The following is a 21,517-nucleotide window of genomic DNA, read 5'->3' as shown; positions in this document are numbered from 1 at the left end:
TTGTGTTCAAATTTAACTCCTTAACCTGTTTTTTTTTTGTTTGTTTTTTTATATATAGATATATATATATTTGTCTCAGAGTTTCTAGCCAACCATTTAGACGTGACTTCTTATATTTCATTGGATATATAAAAACAATGAAAGATTTTGACTGGTGGGTGTGTTTTTTTTTGTTTGTTTGTTTTTCTTTACATATCACAAGTGAATATCAACAAATCTAGAAAATGTTTTGTATTTTTTGATTATTCCTATTTGTTTAAATTCAATTAAATGTATTTCAACTAAACCTAGGTTTCACAGCATTATAAACACAAGTACATTTGAAGTAAAGTAGCAATATAAGACGTAAAATGAGCATGACACTAAATCATTTTTAGAAAAAGTTCAATACGCCTTATTTATTTAACACCAATTCACAACATTTGTGATATCATTGAGTTTTGTAAAGCAAACTGCTCCAACTGATTTCCAATTATCCAGAAATATAGTTCAGTCAAATTCAGTTATATGCAGTCTGTTTGATTGTCCAAAATTAAATAAATCAAGAAATGCAACCAAAAAAAAAAAAATCAATCTGAAAGAAAAGTGGACAAAATGAAGTACTTCTATGCGAGTCAGAATTTGGATTAATAAACCATGAACATTTGCAGTACCCTGTTCACAGCAGCAGAGGGCAGCGTGCTGAGCACATGCACCTCGGTACAACAGAAGAAGTTTCTTGGCTTTTCCTTTTTTTTTTTTTTTTTTGACGTGAAGGTAATTCTCAAATCTTCACCTTCAGTGACTGTCAATGTTAGGATATTTCCTCTATCCACCTGCTTTGGGAAGCTCAGACATCCGACTTTTGGCAACTGAACAGCGGCGCAGAGAAATTCTCACACTTAAAATTCAGTGAAGTCATTTCAACACTTGAAACCAGGAAACCCTCAAATATAATCACAGTCAAAAATCTGCCTCTGCAGCTTGTCATAGTCACTTTCTGCTCAGAGCTCAGTCATTCCCTTTGATATGGGAAGCTGCAGACAAAGTGCCAGCCCGTGTACCCGTACAGAAATCACAGTGAGGCCTCTTTCACACTGTATCACTCATTTCTGTTAAAAGATGAAGGCAAAACTGAGCAGAAAAAAAAAGACGAAAACACACATGAACTAATACACAGAAATTGTCAAATGTTTAAGGCTCACACGTTTCAATATCAACAGGACAAAAATAACAACCTGTGCAGAGATGTAAATTCCAGTTTGAGGAAACATATAAAAAAATACAAAAACGCAAGCATAACAATTCATAGGAAAGCGGTGTCATTTACTAACAACCAGTGTTTCCTCAATTTGATATTTCTAGCTTTTGTTTCTTTTCTTTGTAGCATTGAGCCGTTGAATTGAGGGTGACAACGGTATGTTGGCGCTTACAGTCAAGTGTTTGTTTCCTCACTTTAATCCAGCCTAAAACACCTTGACTTCAACGTGCCGGTTTGAGATAAGTGCTTGGTACTTCTGGTCGAGCTTTGTGGTTTTCAGTGGAAAGTGCGCACGATATGGTTGAATGTTTTGGAAGCTCCTCTTGAAAATAAACAGCAATGTTGTAAATAGCTATTTAAATTATAGAAATGTCCTTTACAGATTAATTATGTACATATATCTATATATATATGTAGATATATAGATATATAGATATACATATTTATACGAAGTACATTTTTGCAAGACCTCTTTTTTTTTCTCCAACAAAGAGTGGAAAAAAAAATTCACCAACAATTGAGTAACACATTTTACAATATGTTGAGACAAGAGAAAGGTGGCATCTAAAACATATGTACTTGCAGCTAGATTTTCCATCTGTGCAGACAGTTTTTACCTTTTTATCCGTTTGCAAGTGATCGCTTACATTGGCAGCGCCGAGTGTGGCAGTTTAAGACTTGCTGGACAAGTTCAGTTTTAAAAGAAAAACACACACACACACACACATCTGAGCAAACATACATGTGTGGCATGACGCAGGAAGTGGTGATGAAACAACAAAGGGCAGAAAAGCAGAAGCTGTCTGGCACAGCAGAGACACTCAGAAAGAAACAGCAAAATTCCTCTGTGACAATCATGAGGTAAGAGCAAGACTAGATTTCAATTTTTCTACTGTACCTTTACATTAAAAACAGAGCAGGTGAAATTCTTCATGCATAGCTGCTGGGCAGCTGTTTTTACCTGCTGGAGTGTTTTAGGAAGGTAGACGGAAATGTTTCTTTGATAGTAAGAATTTACATGCAAAAGACTTAATTTAGCACGATTAATTGTCTAAGAAATTCTGTTTATATATATATATATATATTTGAAAAGTACTCAATCTTCGTCACCTTGGTGTGCTGCTTCTGGAAGAATAGTTTCCCTAAAACCATTTAAACTAAGTAAACACCACAAATAAGTCATAGATTTACATTAGACCTGTCTGTTGATAAAATGCTTTACTTTTCTTCTTAGATCAAAAATAACTTTGCTGTGTGATAACATGACCTGAGCCACTGCAGTTGGCAGCAGACTAAGTGCGACGTTAAAGGAAATCAGTCCCTCAGTGTTTTCCACTGAGCGCCAGTCTAAGGCTCAACGCAACTCCTGATGAAAACACACACCCAATAAAGTCTTAATTATGATTCTGCAGATCAGTAATGCCGGTGACTAGGTGATTTCCACCACAAATTAGAACTTACCTCAGTCTAGATCTCTGCTACTCTGATTCAAAATAACACCACCAATCTAAATGAAAGTAGTAACATGTAAAAAGTTCCCATGCCACGTTGTGTCTGGTCTTGATAGCAGAAACGCAAAAAGCAAGCCCGCAGCTCGCATACCCACACATCTGAGAAGTTTCAGTTGCCTCACTGGCGTGGTTTATGCTTAATGCTCAGTGTGGGAACGAAGAGCGATGACAGGAACGGCACATTCATCTGAAAGAAAGTTTTCACAATGAAATGTTCAGTTTGAAAATACTTGGCATACATGATGAAATTGAACCAAAACTGTTTCCTTGCAGCAGCAACAACAGCAACAGCAGCAGCAGTGGGTGCTCTTTTAGAGAGGTGGACGAACCAATGAAACACGTGGAGCTGGCCATCTATATTCCCATATTCATAGTGGGGATGTTTTTTAACCTGGGGGCGCTGCTGGTTTATTGCCGGTGCCTCCGAAAGTGGACTGAGTCAACCATCTACATGACTAGCTTGGCTCTAATGGACCTGCTCCTCCTCTTGCCTCTACCCTTCAAAATGCACGCTGCATATCATACATGGCCGCAGGAATTCCAGTTCGCTTGTTCATTTCTGGAAAACCTTTATTTTGTCGGAACGTACGGCGGTATCTACATGATCATGTGCATAGGCGTTGACAGGTGGCTGGCAATATGTCACCCATTCAAAGCCAAGCAGCTGCGCTCCCCCAAGGCGGCTGTCATGACCTGCATGGGGATCTGGGTTCTGGTGTTTACCGCAATCTTTCCAGTCACCTTCAACTTAAGGACAGTAGTTAAGAACGACTTCCACTGCTTCCATCGATTTTCGGAAAATGGCTGGAGTCCCAAAGTGATCATCTGCTTGCAAATATTTGGTTTCCTGGCGCCTGCGCTCACGTTGGTTTGCTGTTCAGCTCAAGTCATCTGGACCCTCCAGGAGTCCGGCCAGCGGAGCACCACGAGCCAGGCCTGCGTGAAGATCATCTGCAGCGGCCTGTGCTGTTTCTTGGTGCCGTTCACTCCGAGCCACCTGGCCATCTTCCTGCAGTTCCTGGTGAGACACATTTTACATTAACATAAATGTGAACTTAGCCGTAGAGCAACAAGATTAAGCTCTGATTATGATATGCAACCGGGTTCAAGATTTTTCTATAAACTCGACGGGTAAATATCTAAAATTAAACATATACAGAAGATAATTTTACAATTGAATGACAGCTGACAAAGCTGGCAATGTTCAATTGAATCAGGATTTGGTTCGAAGGAGATGTCAAGGAAACTGTTTTTTACTAGCAGACAAAATTAACGTTTTTTTGTGATGTTTTTTGTCTCACCACCTTATTTCTTTATGACAAACGTGTAGGCGTACAGCTTTACTATTTTACACACTTGTAAAATGACTCAGTGTTGGGTGTTTTCTTAGTTTGTTGTGAGGTTTCAAAATCCGTCCATGCAGGCATCAATAACCTTTGATTCTATTTGAAAAATTGTTATATAGCTCAACGTTACGCTTGCTTTATTCGCAAAAGCACATAAATGCATTTTATGTAACTTAGTGGAGATTTGTTATTGGTACAAAAATAGCCATTAAATATATATTAACTGTCAAACTCTAGATCTGGTAAACATATACAAATTCAACTGAACACTAGCACTGTGTGATTCTTGTTTTTTTCCAAAAATACTTATTTAAAAAGGACATTCATCAGGATTATGTCTTTAGTATTTACTCGTGATGCCTCTATAAATACAAAAAAAAATGTATGAAATTATGTGTAAATTTAAAAGCATATAAAATGTCCTACCATTCAGTTGGATATAACAATATTCAACTTTTGCGCATACCTTCAGGTACACCAGAAAGTGATTGTGGACTGCAGCTCCATGAAAAGTATAAGCATGTTTTTACAGACCACCATGTGTCTGTCCAACATCACCTGCTGCTTGGATGGCCTGTGCTACTACTTCATAGCTGACGAGGTGAAAAAAAACACGAAAAACAACTTCAGGATGTCCAGACTGAGCCAAAGGCGAGGAAACTCCAGCACTTCAGAGGTCTGAATGCTTGAGAGTGACAGCTAAACATAGGACTTGTTTTCGACGACCTGGGTCATGTTCAGTGTTGTTTTGTTGATGTTGGTTTTTTTTGTTGTTGTTGTTTTTTTTAGCTGGGCAGTAAAACAAACCGAGCAAGCAGCTCTTGAAAACGTTTGGCAGGCATTTTAAGCAACGGGAAGTGAACCAGGTCAACCTGCAATGAAAATTAACCACCGACCTGGAGCAGTAAGCCACTTGACGCATCTGTAACCTCAAAGAGCGCCAATAACTAAAGTCGGGGCAGCAAAGAAGAAAACTTCCACTACAGATGATGAAAAGAGATTTTTTTTTTTTTTTGAGAGAGAGAGATGGCTGAGAAAACTTTCTGCTTTCTCACTCCCTGATGAGAAACTGACTTGTGGTATGATTCATTTTAAATCTGGCGCAGGCGGCTCATTGCAGAGCTTTGTTGTTTTGATTCTCAAGAACAAGGGTCAAACAAAAAGAAAGAGAGAAAGAAAGAAAAAAGAAAAAAAAAAAAAAAAACAAGACCAAACAATCACAGTTGATAAATATCAAACAATATTATTTCATTGGACATGCTTATTATTATTATAACTATTGGTTGGCTGTGTAAATGAATATATGTACCATAAAAAGAAACAAATAATTAAAATGGGAAAATATATATCTTGTTTGATATTTTACAGAAATAGCTGTAGATTTTATTTATTTAATCTTTTACGTAAATGAATAAGTGTCAAAGGCACACTAATAAAAGCGTCTGAATATTTATTCATGATGTTACAATTACGTCAACGCCAAATTCATCATCTATGGTCTTGATAAACATTAATGCAATAAACATTTACTGATGCTAGCTGGTTACCAACATTAACCCTTTAAATAATAGTTGAAACATTTTTTACTTTACTTTTATTTTTTGCTTATTCTGTACATTACAAACGGTTTAAGTAGTGTGACTGATTTGTAGAAGAAATAACTGTGTAACTGAGCCTTAAATAACAGAGAGTATTGTGTTGGGATTACAAAAATATTCTTAAATGTTTGTCTGTTTGCAATAAATTTTAACAGATAGCTTTGTTTCTGTTCATTTCTAGTTAATTACACAAATACCATCTGATTGAGAGAGAGTAATAAACAAAGAATGATTTTATTATTAAACTCCCCTAAAATAATAATGAAATATGTCATTTCTATTTTAAAAGAAAAAGCTGGCGCAGCAATAAGAAAATTACAGTATGAAATTCAGTGATGTTTTCATTTTGTCTTTTTATTTAGTCCGTCAGCTTAGTGAATTTTATATGTAGCTTGTTTGGTAGTTATAAAATTAATATACGTATGTTAAAAATAATTCACTTTAATTGGCATTTTTTTAAATTTCAAGTTTTTATAGTTTTTAATTAAATAGCTAAAAACAATTTGTTGATGGCAGTCGGTCTTCTGGGTGAGCTACCGGATTGCTTACGGGTCGGTTTCATAAACATTAAGAAGAAAAATTTTAATTTATATGCGAGCACAAACAAAAGTGTTGTAGATGACAGCATGACATGCCTGCCAGTTTCATAGTAATCAAAATGCTGTTATGCGGTCACAGTGGAAAATTAATTACAGGGCTAATCACATTTGTACCACAAAAAAAAAAAAATCTTTTAACAAGGCAGGTGTAGTGTTTATTTTCTGCTGCTTCCTGCAAACCAAAACACAGCACTACAAAATGAAGTAATGATAATACTTAGGAATTTTTGGCCCTTGATTGGGCTTTCTCATTAAAAATACAGAATACATTTCTTAGAAACTATTTTAAAAAAGCCAGCATATTAAATTCACGGTTCAAACATGCATAAAGATTAAATGATTTGGCCTTACAGGAAGGCATGGATTTTTAAAATAAATTTGCCACCCTTTGTCTGAAACTCTTATTGAAGCCACCTGTAGCTAAGTGACTGTGCTAAACGCTTCAGTCAGCAAACCATTGAAGCCACATGACAAATCTACAGACTGCAATGGGAACCACAAAAGGTTGTTTTGCTGGCTTCTGTGACTTCAATTTACTCTATTTTGATCGCACAGCGCCCTCGATATGCATTGGGTAGAAATGAAAACAAATAAATACATGTTTCAGCTACAGCTGCATATTTTGGGGGATCCAATGTTTAAGTTAAGAACACCTATTCAGTAAGGGGAAAATCAACCTAATTGAAGTAGTTTTAGAATGCTATTTTACTTTTTTAGCATGAATTTCTTACAAGTTCAGTTTATATGGGTTATAAATATAATGAGGCAGATGTTCTTTCTCCTATCCACTCTCTTCAAAACAGGAGGGAAAAGAAGTTAATGTTATTCAAATGAGGCAAATTTGTGTTGATTTTTTTGGGAGTCAGGGAAATAGTTGTAAGAAAGTCTCCAACCATCTAAACAGACACACATCGACAGTCAGGGTAAAAGCATCTAAAATTTTAAAACAGTTGTAACTGTGCCAAGAAGGACTGCATGAAGACAAGATGCTTGATCTGATCGCCATGACCGTAAGTCTTAAAATGAAACAAACTATGTGCAAAACAGTGTGACAAAATCTACTGTCCTGAGGTCACCAGAACTACATCCCCTTTTTCTTTTGGTTACCTCCACTCGTCCCTTGATCTTGAATCTCATCAAAATGTCCCGATTAAAATGTTAGACTCCTTGAATGAGTTTCTCAACACAGATGATTTAGTTGTGCAAACAATTCATCCAAACATCCTGTACACAGGATCCTGTAGGCATCATCCCACAATAGCTTTTAGTTTTTTTTTTTATAACATTTTGTAAATATATTCTTGGAACGAAAAAAAAAAACAAAAAAAAACTATTACACATGCATTATTTTTTTTAAATAACTGACTCTAAATTTTATATTCTGACATTTTCTGACATAAGTTAAGTACATTCTTGCTTTCAACTAATCAGGTACGTCGACATTTATTGTGTTATATTTTAAATAGGCCACTCCACAATATATGTCTGACTCTCCAAAATAGTGTTTTGGTGTCTTTGTTCTGTGGAGTGGCATACGTTTAGCGACATTTTTGTATATAGGCCATTATGACTCACTGCCCAGAGTGGCAAAACGTGGAGGTTGGCATGAATGGTAAAACGATAAACGGGCTGAGTTTATCTAAAGCCTTTCTGGTCAAATAAGCCAGTCAAAGCACTTTGCACCAGAGTCACACTCATAAATGTGCACGAATTCGCACACAGATCATCAGACAGTGTCGGGTAAAATGCCTTGCCCAGGTTGCACATCAAACTGGAACCAGACCAGCAACTCTCAAATTAAAACTATCCATTGACAAACAGTCACTTATTGAGAACTCGGCAAAAGCAAGTCTCAATATCTCATTCATTTGCACCTTAAAACAGCTTTCTGTTGCATTTTGCCTTCCAGTAACTGGGTAATGTGAGCCCAAAATTTATCTTTTGATTCAGAACTTCCAATTTGAGAATAAAAATAAAGGCCTTTTAAAAAAAAAAAATAATTATAATTATATATTAAGTTGCTTTCAGCAAGACATTACAGTGATTATAGTCTTTAAAAGTGCAGCTCCAACCACTTCATTTCTGAATGTGCCCATTAAAACTTGATTTTCAGATTTAGAAAGCTTTGTCCCTTTCAATTAGATCACAGAGACACCTTCTGAGAAAATATGGGCTAAAAGGTAAAACTAGATGCAGTCTAAATGAACTTTTTATAACTGATTTTTTTATGCTGTTTTGCACATCCTCCAAAGATTGTGCCAATAATTGTACCAAAAAATCCTAACTGTGCTCCACCGATAGTGAGAAAACTCCAAAAGACAAAGAAAGTTTGATTGTTTATTTTTAAAGCAGCGAGATCTTACAAGAGAATTTAGACTGTACAATCAGATAAAGTGTCAAAAACAGTGAAATATGAGCACGTGTACATCATAAACACACCTAAAAATGTCATTTATGATAAGACTCGTCAACAATGTAGAGAACGGAAGTCAGAAAGGACGGAGAGGAGGCGAGAGCTAAAGACAAACAGCTAAATCTGAGTGAGGAAGAGCAAAAAGAAGTAGTTTTTTTGCCTTTGATATCATCTACAGTAAGTGATCTAAACTATAAAGCACTCTTCAATATAAATATTATATCCCTTACAACTACGTGTAGCATCACTGACTGCAGACTTTGGTTCCCTTTGTCCCTCTACAGCACTGCTACTAATTACAGTCTAAAGCCGTATATAACCCAAGGAGTAGTAAAGTGTGATACCAAAGGAAAAAAAAAAAAAAACATAAATAAGTGATCTCTCACAAAAACAAGTTTTGATAAAAATCTATGCATGTGTAACAATGTGATATTAAGAAGAAATTTTACAGTATATATATGTATATTGCTCAGGAACAATCAATTATATACAAAATTCGGTAATGATATAAACAAGCAAAATGAACATCTTAACTACATGAGGTATGTTTTGCCCTTTAAATGATTTTTTTTTTTTTAAATGACCAACAAACGAATACAAACAAAATAAGAGCAAATCTGGTTTTCTGATGTAACTGTCACAGACTGACTGATTTGACTGAGATTAATATCTCCTGCTCTTCAGGACAAGCCATAGATAAATCCAAGCACATCACACGTACAATCCAAATTAAAAAGTAAGACATTAACAACAAAAAGAGCAAAGATGAGACAAAAAAAAAAAACTCTTAAAACCAAAACAAAAGGACAACATTTTGCTCTTAAAGTGCAGCATAACGTATAAGGAATTCAAGAGGTATGGTTTGAAATTGGCTTCAGTGTCGGATGGCTGTGATTTCCGCCTCAGATTTTAGAATCGGTCGCAGATGATGGTCTCGACCACAAACGTGTTCTCAAAGTGACGGATTCTGTGGCACTTCTTTGCCTCGCGCCTCTCGATACCTGGAAGCGGCACAGAAAGGGAGAGAAACAAAAGGCGCGTTGAGAAAAAAAAAATCTGCTCTGCACTGAAACTCCTCGTATTACTGGTGCAGCTGGCATGCCTCCGGTGCCCTATTTGATTCAGCACCAGTCTCATCCATATATGTACTCAGGGGGAAGTTTGCTGCATCATTTCTAAAAGATCTCACGCCGACTGAGGGACGCGACGCCAGAGTTATCTTTCATGCGCATCACTACCTCCTCCACAAATGTGTGGACGTGTCCACTGCACTATGAGTGACTCACGTAGCAGGAGGAAGTTCCCAGGCTGTGCCCACACTCAAAAACACACACATAAAAACACACACACACAAATGTCTGTGATGGGAGTGAATTGCACACCGTCTGAAGTGCCCAGAAGGAAGACCCAATTTGGGTTCTGGTTCTGGTCACTCTCCGATTTTCTCCCACACACAGTAAATTTGAACTCTCTGATGGATCACAGTGACCCCTCTCTGCCTCCTCTCCTAAGCACATTGCATGGCTCACATTCTCACATTGTCTGGTGTTAAGAGAGGGTGATAACTAGGCGGAAGTGACCGGGGCAAACACTGCGCATAATTTCTCGCAAATTCTCACTCACGTTGGCGCTGGTTGCGACGTCTGAGGCGGTACGTCTCTTTGCCAAAGCAGAGTCTGTGGATGAAAGGGCCCAGCTGCCTCATGTTCCTCAACCTGCCAGTCACAACCATCTCCTCTTGGACGATGTACGTCTGGGGAAGGTACGTCCCCCTCTGAGACGAAGAGACAAAGCGGTCAGTAACGAGGGAACACCGTGTCCTCGCTCCTCTTTGGCGAGTGTTAAATCGCTCGTAATGCTCACCTTGACATTAACGAGCAGCTCCCACAGACTGCGAGGAGGCATCACAGCAGTCGTGTTCAACTCAGTGATGTAGCATTTGTCCAAGGCAATGTCGTAATAGGCTGTGAGGCCCTGGAATGAATCAAGAAGAAATATTAAGTCTTAAACACTCAAATGCCGCGAGTTTAGATAAGAGGATGAGACTCTTTATTGCCTACCCTCTGGAAGTCATGGACGATGTCTGCTGGGTCACTGCCCCCAAAATGAGGCACGGGAACACTGATCTGCTCATAGTTCTCCTCAAGGTAGATGCCCACGTTCTCCTCCAGTTCTTGGCGTCCTCTCAGGGGAGCGTAGACAGAGTCCTCGTAGATGACCCGGCAGTGGAATAAGCTGTCCTCTGGGATCTGCTGTGAGGTCACAAAACAAAGCAGTGTCAGCATGTTTTATTTTCAGTTGCATTGTCCAGTGAGGTAAGATTCGAGGTAAGACTTGTTTTGAGGTGGGGGGAGTTCTTAACTCGACTAACCTGGGACATAAAGTAGAAGCGATAGATGTAAATGGAAGGCAGCACCAATCCCAGGGTGAAGATGACGAGGCCAATGGCGAGGCAGCACAGGCCCACTGGAAAGGGTTTTCTGGGCTTCATGGGAGGAACCAGCCGCCCCTGAAAGGCAAAGAGGAAAAGGCGACTGGTTAGACAGCAGCTCAGTAAACTCACACAAGGCTGCGCTTTTGTTCTACAATCGAATCCCGGATGACGCAACAGCTCACAGAGCCACGCTCTTCCTTACTGAGTCTGAATTGTAACAGAGTTAATTCTGACAGTTGCCAAGCTGTTAGTCAGGCGAGGAGATCTGGTAGACGTAGGAAGGACTGGAGTGAAGCACGCCAGATGCCCACCCACGGTCTCTCGGCCAAGCTTCTGCCTCTCCCATACTACTGTTGCCATGGAGAGCGGAAGCGGGGAGAACAGATTGTGCCAGCCTCTGACGAAGATGCTGGCACGTGGCCGTCTGGGTTTATTCTTGGAGCCCTACTTCAAAGCTCCATATCTGCCGATATTAAATCCCGGCTCACCAAGTGGGATTGAAAGAAAAAAAAAAAGGGAGGATGGCTGCGTAGAGTAGAGGGGTCCCTCGGCATAGGAGGGGGCACGTATTAATAGATCTACACATATTGCGTATCGGCTCTGACGCCTCACCTCCTGTCTTGGCCAATCAGAACCCACTCCGCCTCTGACATCCTTCAGCTGACGTAAACAAAACAGATGAAAAGGGGTGTCTTCTCTGATGACTGATACGTCATTGAGTGGTTTTTACAGTGCAAAGTGGGCTGGGAGAAGAAGGGGGAGATTGAATAAAGACTATTCAGTGCCTGATATCTAATTATATCCTACTACTGGGACAGAGTGAAGAACGGAGGCTGAGAAAAGACAGAGGCAATGTGATCTATCTATCTATCTATCTATCTATCTATCTATCTATCTATCTATCTATCTATCTATCTATCTATCTATCTATGAGGTAGATTTGACATGTTTCCATCTTCAGTTCCTCTTCTAAGCCTTTCTTCTTTATGTATCCATGAATTATTTTCAGGTTAACTCTTGCTCATTGCAAACACATAGTGTATGTCTAGTATATTATGAATTAAGCTGCACCCAAAGGACATTAAATACAAGGCAAAAACATTTATTATCGCACTACTCATCCTGATGGATTCAACCCCTGCAGGACTGAAATAGTATAACATGCTCAGAATGGCACAACTGCTGCAGGAATTGCAGCAGGTTTTTTCTCTCTCTCTTTGTTTCCTCAGTTTTCTTTCTTGAGGTAAAAGTGCAAATAAGAATTGGAAGATATTATAGGTATGCACTGTATGAAGGACTGTCAGTCTCATCCATCTGTAATGCACACTTATGCAGACAGGTCTATTATCTGCAGTGTCCTCAAGGCCGGCCGAATGAGATGATGTAATGTCAACATCCTCAGACTGACACTGGCATGCACTGGCCCGTTATGCTGCTGCACAATTTACCCCATTGCCTGAACAAAACAGCTGCTGCAACCCTTCAGTCTGTTGTTAGAAATTGTAAAATTTACAGAAAATGCAAAAAATAAATTCGGGTTTTCATTGCACGTTAGATTACGTTTAAATATAGGCACATTAAAAGATTAAAGGTTTAAAATGAAATCCTATTACTAGCCGGAGAACGCATGACCAGACACCATGTGTCTACTTAGTTATATCCTGTGCAAAGGAGAATCTACTCTTGCTACAATAAAAAATAATAATAGTGCTAAAGAAAAACGCCACAACATGAAAACAAAAGAAAGATAAGATGCGCAAACTCACGTGAGCCTGGGGTAGAGTGATCTTGTCGACATCCTGGTCTTTCTCGGGCTTCTGCGCCGAAACTGACTGGAAGGTGATCTTCACCATGTTTTTGGTTTAGCTCAGTTTGTATTTTTATTTTATTTTTTATTTTCTCTCCCTTTGTCTCCTGCCTGGTTGTGGTTCTGGATCAGCGCCGCGCTTCCATCCACAGCACCGGGAGGACTTTATAGCGCCGGTGCAGCCTCGCCCCCGGGAATCTGTGACATCAGAAGAGCGTCTTCTCTGACGTACGAGCGCTGTGTGGGACCGAGGGAAAAGCCTCGTCGTTGGTTTCAACATAAGAGCTAGCGCTGCTTTAAAACGTTCGTAGACAGTGTAAAGTGCACGTAAATAGTTTAAATTATGTATTTTGTGAGCTGGTTCGCATAAAACACCGACGGATTTGCTTTTCAACCCGTTTTACAGCGGTAAAAAAATGCATCTTAAAACATTTTCCAGACATTAAGCTACCTCGTGCTTTTACTTTGAAGTCGAAATCCCAATATGGTATTGTATTCCGCATTTTATTTAAAGCTGAATATCCTCCCCACATTCCTGTTCCGAACACTATCGTCCGGAAATGTTGTGATGTTACAAATTGGCTCAGCCAGAAGCTATACTGCAATAAAGTTATCAATAGGTTATTGCTACAGTTGATGATGATATTGCAGATAAAACCTGTATACTACTATGTATAATAATCAACATTAGACTGGCTGGGATGATTATATCATTGAGCAATTTAATTTAAAAAAATCAGTGATGACTTACGTAAACGTCTGTGTGTTTAATTGGTCAAAACAAATAGAGGCTAAATCAGATGATACATTTGTATGTTACACATGTCTTACTTAAGGCATCCCCAGCAGGTAATCTATGATCTGTGACACAAACAGTGGGCATCAAAAGCCATCCATGTGCTACAGTATATCTCCCTTGCAAACTGACTATTCATGATTACAGTCAGCTATTTACCATATGCACATGTGAAACAGTGACCATCTCACATGCTACTGAGAAAGTCCTTGTTTAAATAATGAGAAGTCACAAAGGAAATGTTGCATTTCCTTAATTAAAATGATAGTTCAAACCTTTCAAACCTATAAAAAAACGCTTAGTTAGCTTTGATGAAACTGAAAAAATGAAAACAAAAGAATGTGTTGGCAGACCTTAAAAAAGGAGGAGGGGGTTGGGCTGTTACAGAAGTTTAATAGTAAGACCTGAATAAGTGCAATGTAGCTGGTCTTTTTTGTTGTTAAATAATATACTTCTTGTCATTTAATGTCAGCTACATCTATTGTTTTAGCTTGCATTGCTAAAATGGTCACTGAGGACGACTGTTACACAATCCACCTGGTTTTCCTGCTAACAAGTGTCATGCATTAATAGCAACCAACACTTGTCAGGAATAGTTCGCCATACAAAAAACCTACACTGGGGGTAGAAGTCTAAGTGTACATATGTAAATAAAAACATAAAATAATAATACAGGTGCGATGTAGCTGGTCTTTTTTGTTGTTAAATTATATACTTATTGCCATACAATGTCAGCTGCGGATTTTCCTCCCTTTGAATGAATGTGATCAATGTGACAACGTTATTTTGCAAGTAAAAGATAGAACATTCATTTTTACTTTCTTTTTACACACTGTACCTTAGATGGCAATAAATGAGGTCATGTGCTCATACTTGTTCTCTTTTTTTAATAGACTAAAATAAAGGAACTGAAATAACACTTTATGAAGAACAAAACGAAGAAAAAAAACAAAAACACGAGAAAGTAAAACAACATTGAATCGGGACCTTTGCGGTTTGCCTTCTTTACAGCTTTTTAAACAGGAGTTAATTGGTTTTCATTTGTCAACTGAATGTTAGCAATTAAGAATTAATTAACCAAACTTCCTAATGACGTGAGAACTGTCCCTGATAAGCACAACTTAATAAGGGCTTAGCCATGCAACTAATAAGGAAACTGATGTTGAATTGTATTTGTTAAGAGCAGTGTGCAACAAACTATCTGCGACTGAACATATGATCCTGAATGCATAGTTTATAAGTTACTTCAACTCTTTAAAGTTCGACTGCACATCATCGCATGTCTTGGCCCCGCGGTCCAGGACCCCTGTTGATAAAGAGTACGGGCGTTGCGCGCCTTCTCTGTCTTTACACCCAGTTCATCCATTTATATGTAAATGAGCCACGTATACAGCCGCAGAAAGCCCCCCCCCCGGCAATAACAGCCCATTCTCTGAAGGAGTCAACTACCGCACGGCCATCTGTCCCCCACACGGACTCCAGCTAACGGCTTTCTGGAAAACACCCCAGCAGCCTCCTGGCCAAACTTCAACCATGGCTCCGGTACGCAGCAACACCAGCGGAATGAATGGAGGTGACAGCGAAGCACAATCTGACAGGAAGGTAGGGTATGGAGATTTTGGGAGCTGCGACAGAGCGCAGAAAGTAATAACCATGACCTCTCTTGTCCCTCGATATTCTTCCTGTAGATGAGGAAACCTCTCATGGAAAAGAAAAGAAGAGCTCGCATTAATGAAAGCTTACAAGAGCTCAGGATTCTCATCGCAGACTCAGACGTAAGTGAGCCTTTTTATTTAAATGACCTCACGTCGATGTGTCCTTAATTGAGTTAATTTAGCTCAACCGGTGGCTGCTGCTTTTCACTCGCCGCAGTTACAGTCGAAGATGGAGAATGCTGAAGTTTTGGAGGTGACGGTGAAACATGTAGAAAGCATCCTGCAGAGCCGAGCACAAGGTAAAAACCCCTGCTACTGTATAGCAGCATTTAAAATAAGGTTGACCTATAGCCTACAAAAAAAATAAATAAATAAATAAATAAAATGTTTTGAACCGAACGAAAACAGCCTGTAAATAACTTTAAATAATTCTTCCGCGAAGAAATATAGTTCTTATTATTAGCGGATACATATTATCATCCCAACATTTGAGTTGTAACCTCAGTTGAGGTCCCCAGTTGACAAGTACAGGGTCTTGAGATCCTCCTTAAGAAATACATGTAAATTTATGAATGTATGAATATATACATGCGTGTCAGGACAATTTTAGCACATTAACTTTATAGGTATATCAAAGACTAGCCCTCAAAAATGAAACATGACCATCTAAGAACAAATCACCCGTCATTTATTTATATGTAATTATTTTTAGAAATTATGCATGGCATGGAGAAAGTCTTGATTATCCCTACAGATAAACATGAAACATGACTTTATCTGTAAGTCATGATGACCTACAGATAAGTCAACCAAACATGCATATACATGCATGTATATTGTGTATACTATGTATACACAATATACAGAGTATATACATTTTTCACAATATATTATCAATTTTAAAGTTGCTGATCAATTAGAGCTGGTAAAAATGAAAACACAATTAATCGTGATGGCCTTGAGTATTGATGGCTACCAGGAGTGGTGGGATTGTGATGTCACGTTCTTCACTTGACTCAGACTTTCTTCATAGTTCTGTATTTTGCAGAGTTAAAATTTTCACCCATTATTTACGTCAGGATTTAGTGTGGCTAGCTTCTTCTGGTGCAGAATTATGATGCGCCCTTAACATCAACGACGTCAAAGTCTGATAAAATGAGACATGGCTGTTCAGACTTTGAAAATTATCTAATTTAGTACCACACATTGAATTGGCACAAATCAGATTGTTATTTGGGGGGCGGGAGTGAAATGATCTGAATAGGGCCATTCAGACTGACATGAAAAAGGTCTATATGGGTCACAGGTGGGAAAAATAAAATGGATTTGGGTCACATTTGCCTGCTGTGTGAACATAGACTAAGAGATTAATAAGTAGATTTTTTTTTTAAATTACTCAATATTGTTTTGTTGCAACAAAGCATATTCAATAAACCCAGTTTTGCTGAAAACAGTAACAATGATATATTTTTTAAAAATATATAATAAAAATAATATTTTGTGTTGTTTGGTTTATCATCAGAAGTACTCAAAACCCCCAGTTGGTAAAATAACGTAACAAGGGACTTCAGCGCCAGTGAGAGGACTGGAGCACAAACAGCAGATTTGTTGGTAGCAACACTAATGATGATGTTTTTCAATAATTTACCAAAATTCCATAATGTTGCAACAGATTGACTGACTTGTACTGCTCGCATACTCAATCAATAGTTTGGCTCAGACACTACTGAGACCACAGTGGTTGCCTTATTTGACATTTAAAATACCGTTGTGGCTGCTGTATGTCTTTCTCCAGAGGTGGACACTCTGAACAGGGAGGCCAAGGAGCGTTTCGCCGCCGGCTACATCCAGTGCATGCACGATGTGCACACGTTTGTGTCCTGTTGCCCTGGAATAGACCCCGCCATTGCATCTGAGCTGCTGAACCACCTCCTGGAGAGGATGCCCCTTAATGACGAGGAGCATCTTGATGAAAACAAGCCAGCCTGTAGTAGCGCTCGGCCCCTCCCTGAGAGTATGTACGCCAGAGTGGTGTCCCCGGTCACTTCCAACACCTCCACTGACGACCTGAGCTCCGACCTGGATGAGACGGACTCGGAGCAAAACCAAGCTTCCTCCACAGAGGAGGTAGCTAGCCAGCACGCATCGTCTGGCATGACTTTCTCAAAGCCAATGTGGAGACCTTGGTAAAGAACTTTGAAGAGGCTTGTGTAAACTAGTTGATTATTGGTTATTGCTAGAATGTACCGGATAGGCTGTAGTTCACTACAAAACATCCCTGAATGGGCAACAGTACAATGTCTCTGACAGTGGTTCTCTTTTTTTTATTTTTTATTATATACTATCTTCGTGATTTCTCCAAGTACCACCATCTTGATAGGCTTTTTAACACAGTAATAGAACAGAACTTGGATCTTTTGAACTTGCTGGGTTGTGTCATAGAGACACAAAATCATTCTCAAAATCATTCAGTCATTCTCATTTATTGGCAATGCATGATTGGTTGAAAAATGCGTTTTAAATACATCCTCCATTTTTACACATAAGTTCAAATTTCTGAGTTTAAAGTTGAAAAAGAATTAATTAATTAAAAGAAAGTTGAAATCCCCAATGGTAAAGTCAGTGGGTGCTTACAATCTCCAACCTCACAATCCAATATGGCTGCCCTGACATTAAATTTAGTACATCTGGCAACTTGTGTATTATTAAACTAAGTCACACACAATGTTGTACAGTCTTTTTTTTAATTAGCATATGGCAACGTTTTTAATGAACAGGTAATGTGCTTGCATTTACCTTATGAACAATTATTTCAAGATTTTCTTTTTGAAAACCACTGTTGTCAGTCCACCTGTCACTAGTCATACATGCACCACAGTTTGAGAACCATATGTCTAAGGCTATGACTCTTACACTGTTGCGTTGGTGGTATTGACGCTCCATATAATTGCACTTCTATTTAATTGAAACGCTGACTCACAGAGTACTGTACAATGTCCATTTGTGAATATTTTCTATACCAGACTAATTGCAGTTAGACATGCAGGATGAGTCTGGACTTCTATTGCTAAAACTGGCTATGGTTGTCATTTAGCAGAACAGCAGCTAGCACTGGTTTTCTGACATCCTACCATATCAGTACCTATTAACATAGCATTGTGTTCCAATAAACACTCAAGGAATCAAGATCCCTGTCCTGTTCTGTCCTGTTTTAAAATTATGTCATTACTTTAAAAATTTTTTAAGTCTTCAAAAAAAAAAAAAAAGCTAGGGAACCACTTCAGCTAAGACATAAAGAAGCTCTTTGCAAAAATGTATCAAAGCTGCAGTTGAAGTATTTAATGTTGTAAAATGTAATAAAAATAGTTGCAGAGATCATTGATGTGTACATTCTGCATTTAAAAGTGTACAGGCTCACCTTGATAAGGTGGTGAATGCATTTGTAAATATGTACTTGTTTTAACATTTAATTGTTCCTCTCCAGATACATTGTTAAATTATTTCCTATTTAGAAAGTCGAGGACTGCGTATTTATAGTGCATTAGTAAGCTACCTCATCCAGTTTAAATAAATAACTTTTTTTTTAAACAAAGACCTCTGTGGACATTCTATTTATGCACCTTTCTCGCTCCTAAAAAGCGACTTTTACACAGAACGATCCCACTAACCACCCACCCTCGTCTGTTATAAAGATTTACTCTGCAGTTGTGGGCCAGATTGTGTGAACACTCCCTCTCTCTCTTTCGCTCGCTCGAAGATTTCTCTGCACGTCGTAGGCATTTGTGAGGTGTGAAATGAGTAATCGCTCCTTTTCTAGGCCTCGTTCTGAACATGTCAAATGGGTTTTATAGCTCTGAGCTCAGCTTTTATATGTTTTTTTTTAATACCTTGGATACATGGATGGTCATGAGAATCAATTTCCTATAAGCACCAGTTTGTCATAATGTACCGAATTAGGCTGTAATGCCCTTTGGGTGTGCGTTCAATAGCAAATTATTGAACGGCTTCAGGATCAAAAGCGAAGGGAAGATGTGAAGGGAAAATGTTACTCAGCTCTTCCAGATTTCAGATCAAACAGTACTTCTGAGAACGCTCTGAATCCATCTTTGGTCTCTTGTCATCTCCTATGTTCCTGCAATATTCACTGAGTGTCAATTATTTTGCAGTCAATGGTCCTAACACCTCTACCAGCTCTTGTGATTGTGACAATTTAGAAAATGACAGGAGAAATATTAATACAATTAAATAATCCTTCTACAGCACCACTGATAAGGTTCCATACCCGTTGATTTTTTTTATTTTTATTTATTTTTTCGGGAAGGATCAACACATGGCAGTGTGCAACTGTAAATTAGAAGGAAAATGTATTTTGCAAATTAAAAATCTGTAAAGTGGGGCATTTATGTTTGTGTGGCCCCCTTTATTTACCATTAAATAAAGTGAATTGCAGCAGATTGGCTTCCACCTCGGTATAAAAATGGTTGTCAGTGAACACTAGTGAACAAACAACATCGGTAAACATCCTAGACAGATCAGTAATGCAATTGTGGAAAAGTTGAAAGCACGGTTAGGTTATAAAACATTGTCCTTCATCTCAAAATAAAGAGAGAATTGCCAAAGTGGAAACATCCCAGTCCAGTAATCAGAGAAAAAGGCAATAATCCAATGCTTCTCTGGAGGAGATGCAGAGATCCTCAAAGACGGTCTGTTTGGAAGAGTGGCAAACAGAAATTCATGAGAAGTCCATCTTATTGCAGGTTATGCAAAAAAAAAAAAAAAAAACTGTGGCTAACACAAAACTATCACTCCTCAACTATCACTCCACACACTACCCGGAACACACGCTGTCGGTGAACCATAGATGTGGCAGAACTAAGGTGTGGGCAACCTGTCAAGAGGCTGCAAAAGACATCACTTTCCAAAAAAAAAACAACAACAAAAAAAAACGCGACAGCCGGTTTAGATCGAAATATATCCATGTGTTAGAATAAAGTCAAGACATAAATACAGTTGAGAATATTGAAAACTGATGTGATGTGAAACGTAAAGTGACTAAAATATGAAAAGCTCCGCTCATGAATACAAATGCTGTATTCTCTGTATTCACCAGACGTAATACTGACGACTGGCTGCTTGGAGAATGTTTGGACACGTCTGAAGTATAATCTTCAAAAAATATATATGCATATATTTGAGAAACACACATTCTTTGTCACGCAGTATTTGTCTAACATCATGCAAGAACATATATAGCCTACGTAATAATAATAATAATAATAATAATAATAATAATAATAATAATAATAATAATAATAATAATAATAAACCTGTTGAAGTATTTCTTGTTCATGTGAAACAACTACGGTTTCACTTCATTGTTTCAAGAAGAAAGAACGAAAGAAAGACCGGATTTGCAGATCAGCAGATGTAAATAAGCGCAGCAGGCCAGCAATTTGCACCTTGTTCTAAATCTGTAGCCTAACATGCGAGGTAGAGGGTGTGAGCGGTGGATTACGGTAACGCGCCATCCTTATCAAGCACTTTGCAAACTCAAGCAATCATATAGCTTGTTTATTTACGCCACCAAAAGAATGCATGAAATAATAACAATAATAAAAAGCCTGGTTCTACTCCACAATTTGTTCAGATTAAGACAACTACCAACTCCACACTTGTATTTGCATGAAATGCGAGGTGTGAAAGAAGACGGTGAACAAGGCCGCTTTGATGTGGAGGATCTGTCTGTCAGGACTTGACAGCAGAGTAGTCTCCGTAGCTTTTCAGTCAGACAGACATCGATTTGCATCAGGAAAATGAAAGTCACAACCACAGGACAGGAAAACTTTAACATTATGCATGCTCTTTGTAATCTAATCTGAATACGAATTGCAGCGTCATTGGCGCATTCTTTTATATTAATGCATTTTATCGCCATCTAGTGGTCATATCACTTTAAAGTTTGTCGATCAAAGGCCTTGGCAATCCGACCATCTGCATCATGACGTGGGTCCAAAGTCCAACAAGCCTATAAACGAATATTTAGTCAAATGAACAAGTGGACATTTTTCGTTCAGTTTTTTTGTATTGTTGTACGCCACATCAATCGTTTTGTTCTTTC

At 38.4% G+C, this 21,517-nt stretch overlaps 3 protein-coding genes across 3 annotated transcripts; 2 read left to right on the top strand and 1 right to left on the bottom strand.

The window, feature by feature from the left end:
- Positions 1 to 1,780: 1,780 nt before the first annotated feature.
- Positions 1,781 to 5,853, top strand: LOC103130359 (G-protein coupled receptor 55-like). Its single transcript, XM_007541738.1, has 4 exons — positions 1,781 to 2,101; positions 3,025 to 3,772; positions 4,570 to 4,773; positions 4,887 to 5,853. Exons 1-4 carry the CDS (start codon positions 1,983 to 1,985, stop codon positions 4,920 to 4,922), a joined length of 1,107 nt encoding a protein of 368 aa, XP_007541800.1. The 5' UTR covers positions 1,781 to 1,982; the 3' UTR covers positions 4,923 to 5,853.
- A 2,765-nt stretch (positions 5,854 to 8,618) lies between these two features.
- LOC103130358 (integral membrane protein 2C-like) lies at positions 8,619 to 13,118 on the bottom strand. The gene is made up of 6 exons (XM_007541737.2): positions 12,908 to 13,118; positions 11,079 to 11,216; positions 10,768 to 10,959; positions 10,571 to 10,681; positions 10,331 to 10,481; positions 8,619 to 9,708 (listed from the first exon to the last, which is right to left on the bottom strand). Exons 1-6 carry the CDS (start codon positions 12,992 to 12,994, stop codon positions 9,617 to 9,619), a joined length of 771 nt encoding a protein of 256 aa, XP_007541799.1. The 5' UTR covers positions 12,995 to 13,118; the 3' UTR covers positions 8,619 to 9,616.
- Positions 13,119 to 14,736: 1,618 nt separating this feature from the next.
- On the top strand, positions 14,737 to 18,665 carry LOC103130357 (transcription cofactor HES-6-like). Its single transcript, XM_007541736.2, has 4 exons — positions 14,737 to 15,346; positions 15,433 to 15,519; positions 15,617 to 15,698; positions 17,195 to 18,665. Exons 1-4 carry the CDS (start codon positions 15,278 to 15,280, stop codon positions 17,587 to 17,589), a joined length of 633 nt encoding a protein of 210 aa, XP_007541798.1. The 5' UTR covers positions 14,737 to 15,277; the 3' UTR covers positions 17,590 to 18,665.
- The last annotated feature ends 2,852 nt before the right edge of the window (positions 18,666 to 21,517 follow it).

This window comes from Poecilia formosa, unplaced genomic scaffold (genome assembly GCF_000485575.1).
Source record: "Poecilia formosa unplaced genomic scaffold, Poecilia_formosa-5.1.2 Scaffold627, whole genome shotgun sequence".
NCBI classification, from domain to species: Eukaryota; Metazoa; Chordata; class Actinopteri; order Cyprinodontiformes; family Poeciliidae; genus Poecilia; species Poecilia formosa.
This window is presented reverse-complemented; position numbering and strand designations above follow the sequence as displayed.

Excerpts from the sequence above, each read along its gene's own strand:
- LOC103130359 (XM_007541738.1), top strand. The coding sequence starts at position 1,983 with ATGTGTGGCATGACGCAGGAAGTGGTGATGAAACAACAAAGGGCAGAA. Across the intron at positions 3,773-4,569 it reads CCATCTTCCTGCAGTTCCTG|GTACACCAGAAAGTGATTGT; the intron begins GTGAGACACATT and ends GCATACCTTCAG. Across the intron at positions 4,774-4,886 it reads GAAACTCCAGCACTTCAGAG|CTGGGCAGTAAAACAAACCG; the intron begins GTCTGAATGCTT and ends TGTTTTTTTTAG.
- LOC103130358 (XM_007541737.2), bottom strand. The coding sequence starts at position 12,994 with ATGGTGAAGATCACCTTCCAGTCAGTTTCGGCGCAGAAGCCCGAGAAA. Across the intron at positions 11,217-12,907 it reads TCACTCTACCCCAGGCTCAC|GGGCGGCTGGTTCCTCCCAT; the intron begins GTGAGTTTGCGC and ends TTTGCCTTTCAG. Across the intron at positions 10,682-10,767 it reads TCGTCCATGACTTCCAGAGG|GGCCTCACAGCCTATTACGA; the intron begins GTAGGCAATAAA and ends GATTCATTCCAG.
- LOC103130357 (XM_007541736.2), top strand. The coding sequence starts at position 15,278 with ATGGCTCCGGTACGCAGCAACACCAGCGGAATGAATGGAGGTGACAGC. Across the intron at positions 15,520-15,616 it reads TTCTCATCGCAGACTCAGAC|TTACAGTCGAAGATGGAGAA; the intron begins GTAAGTGAGCCT and ends CACTCGCCGCAG. Across the intron at positions 15,699-17,194 it reads CCTGCAGAGCCGAGCACAAG|AGGTGGACACTCTGAACAGG; the intron begins GTAAAAACCCCT and ends GTCTTTCTCCAG.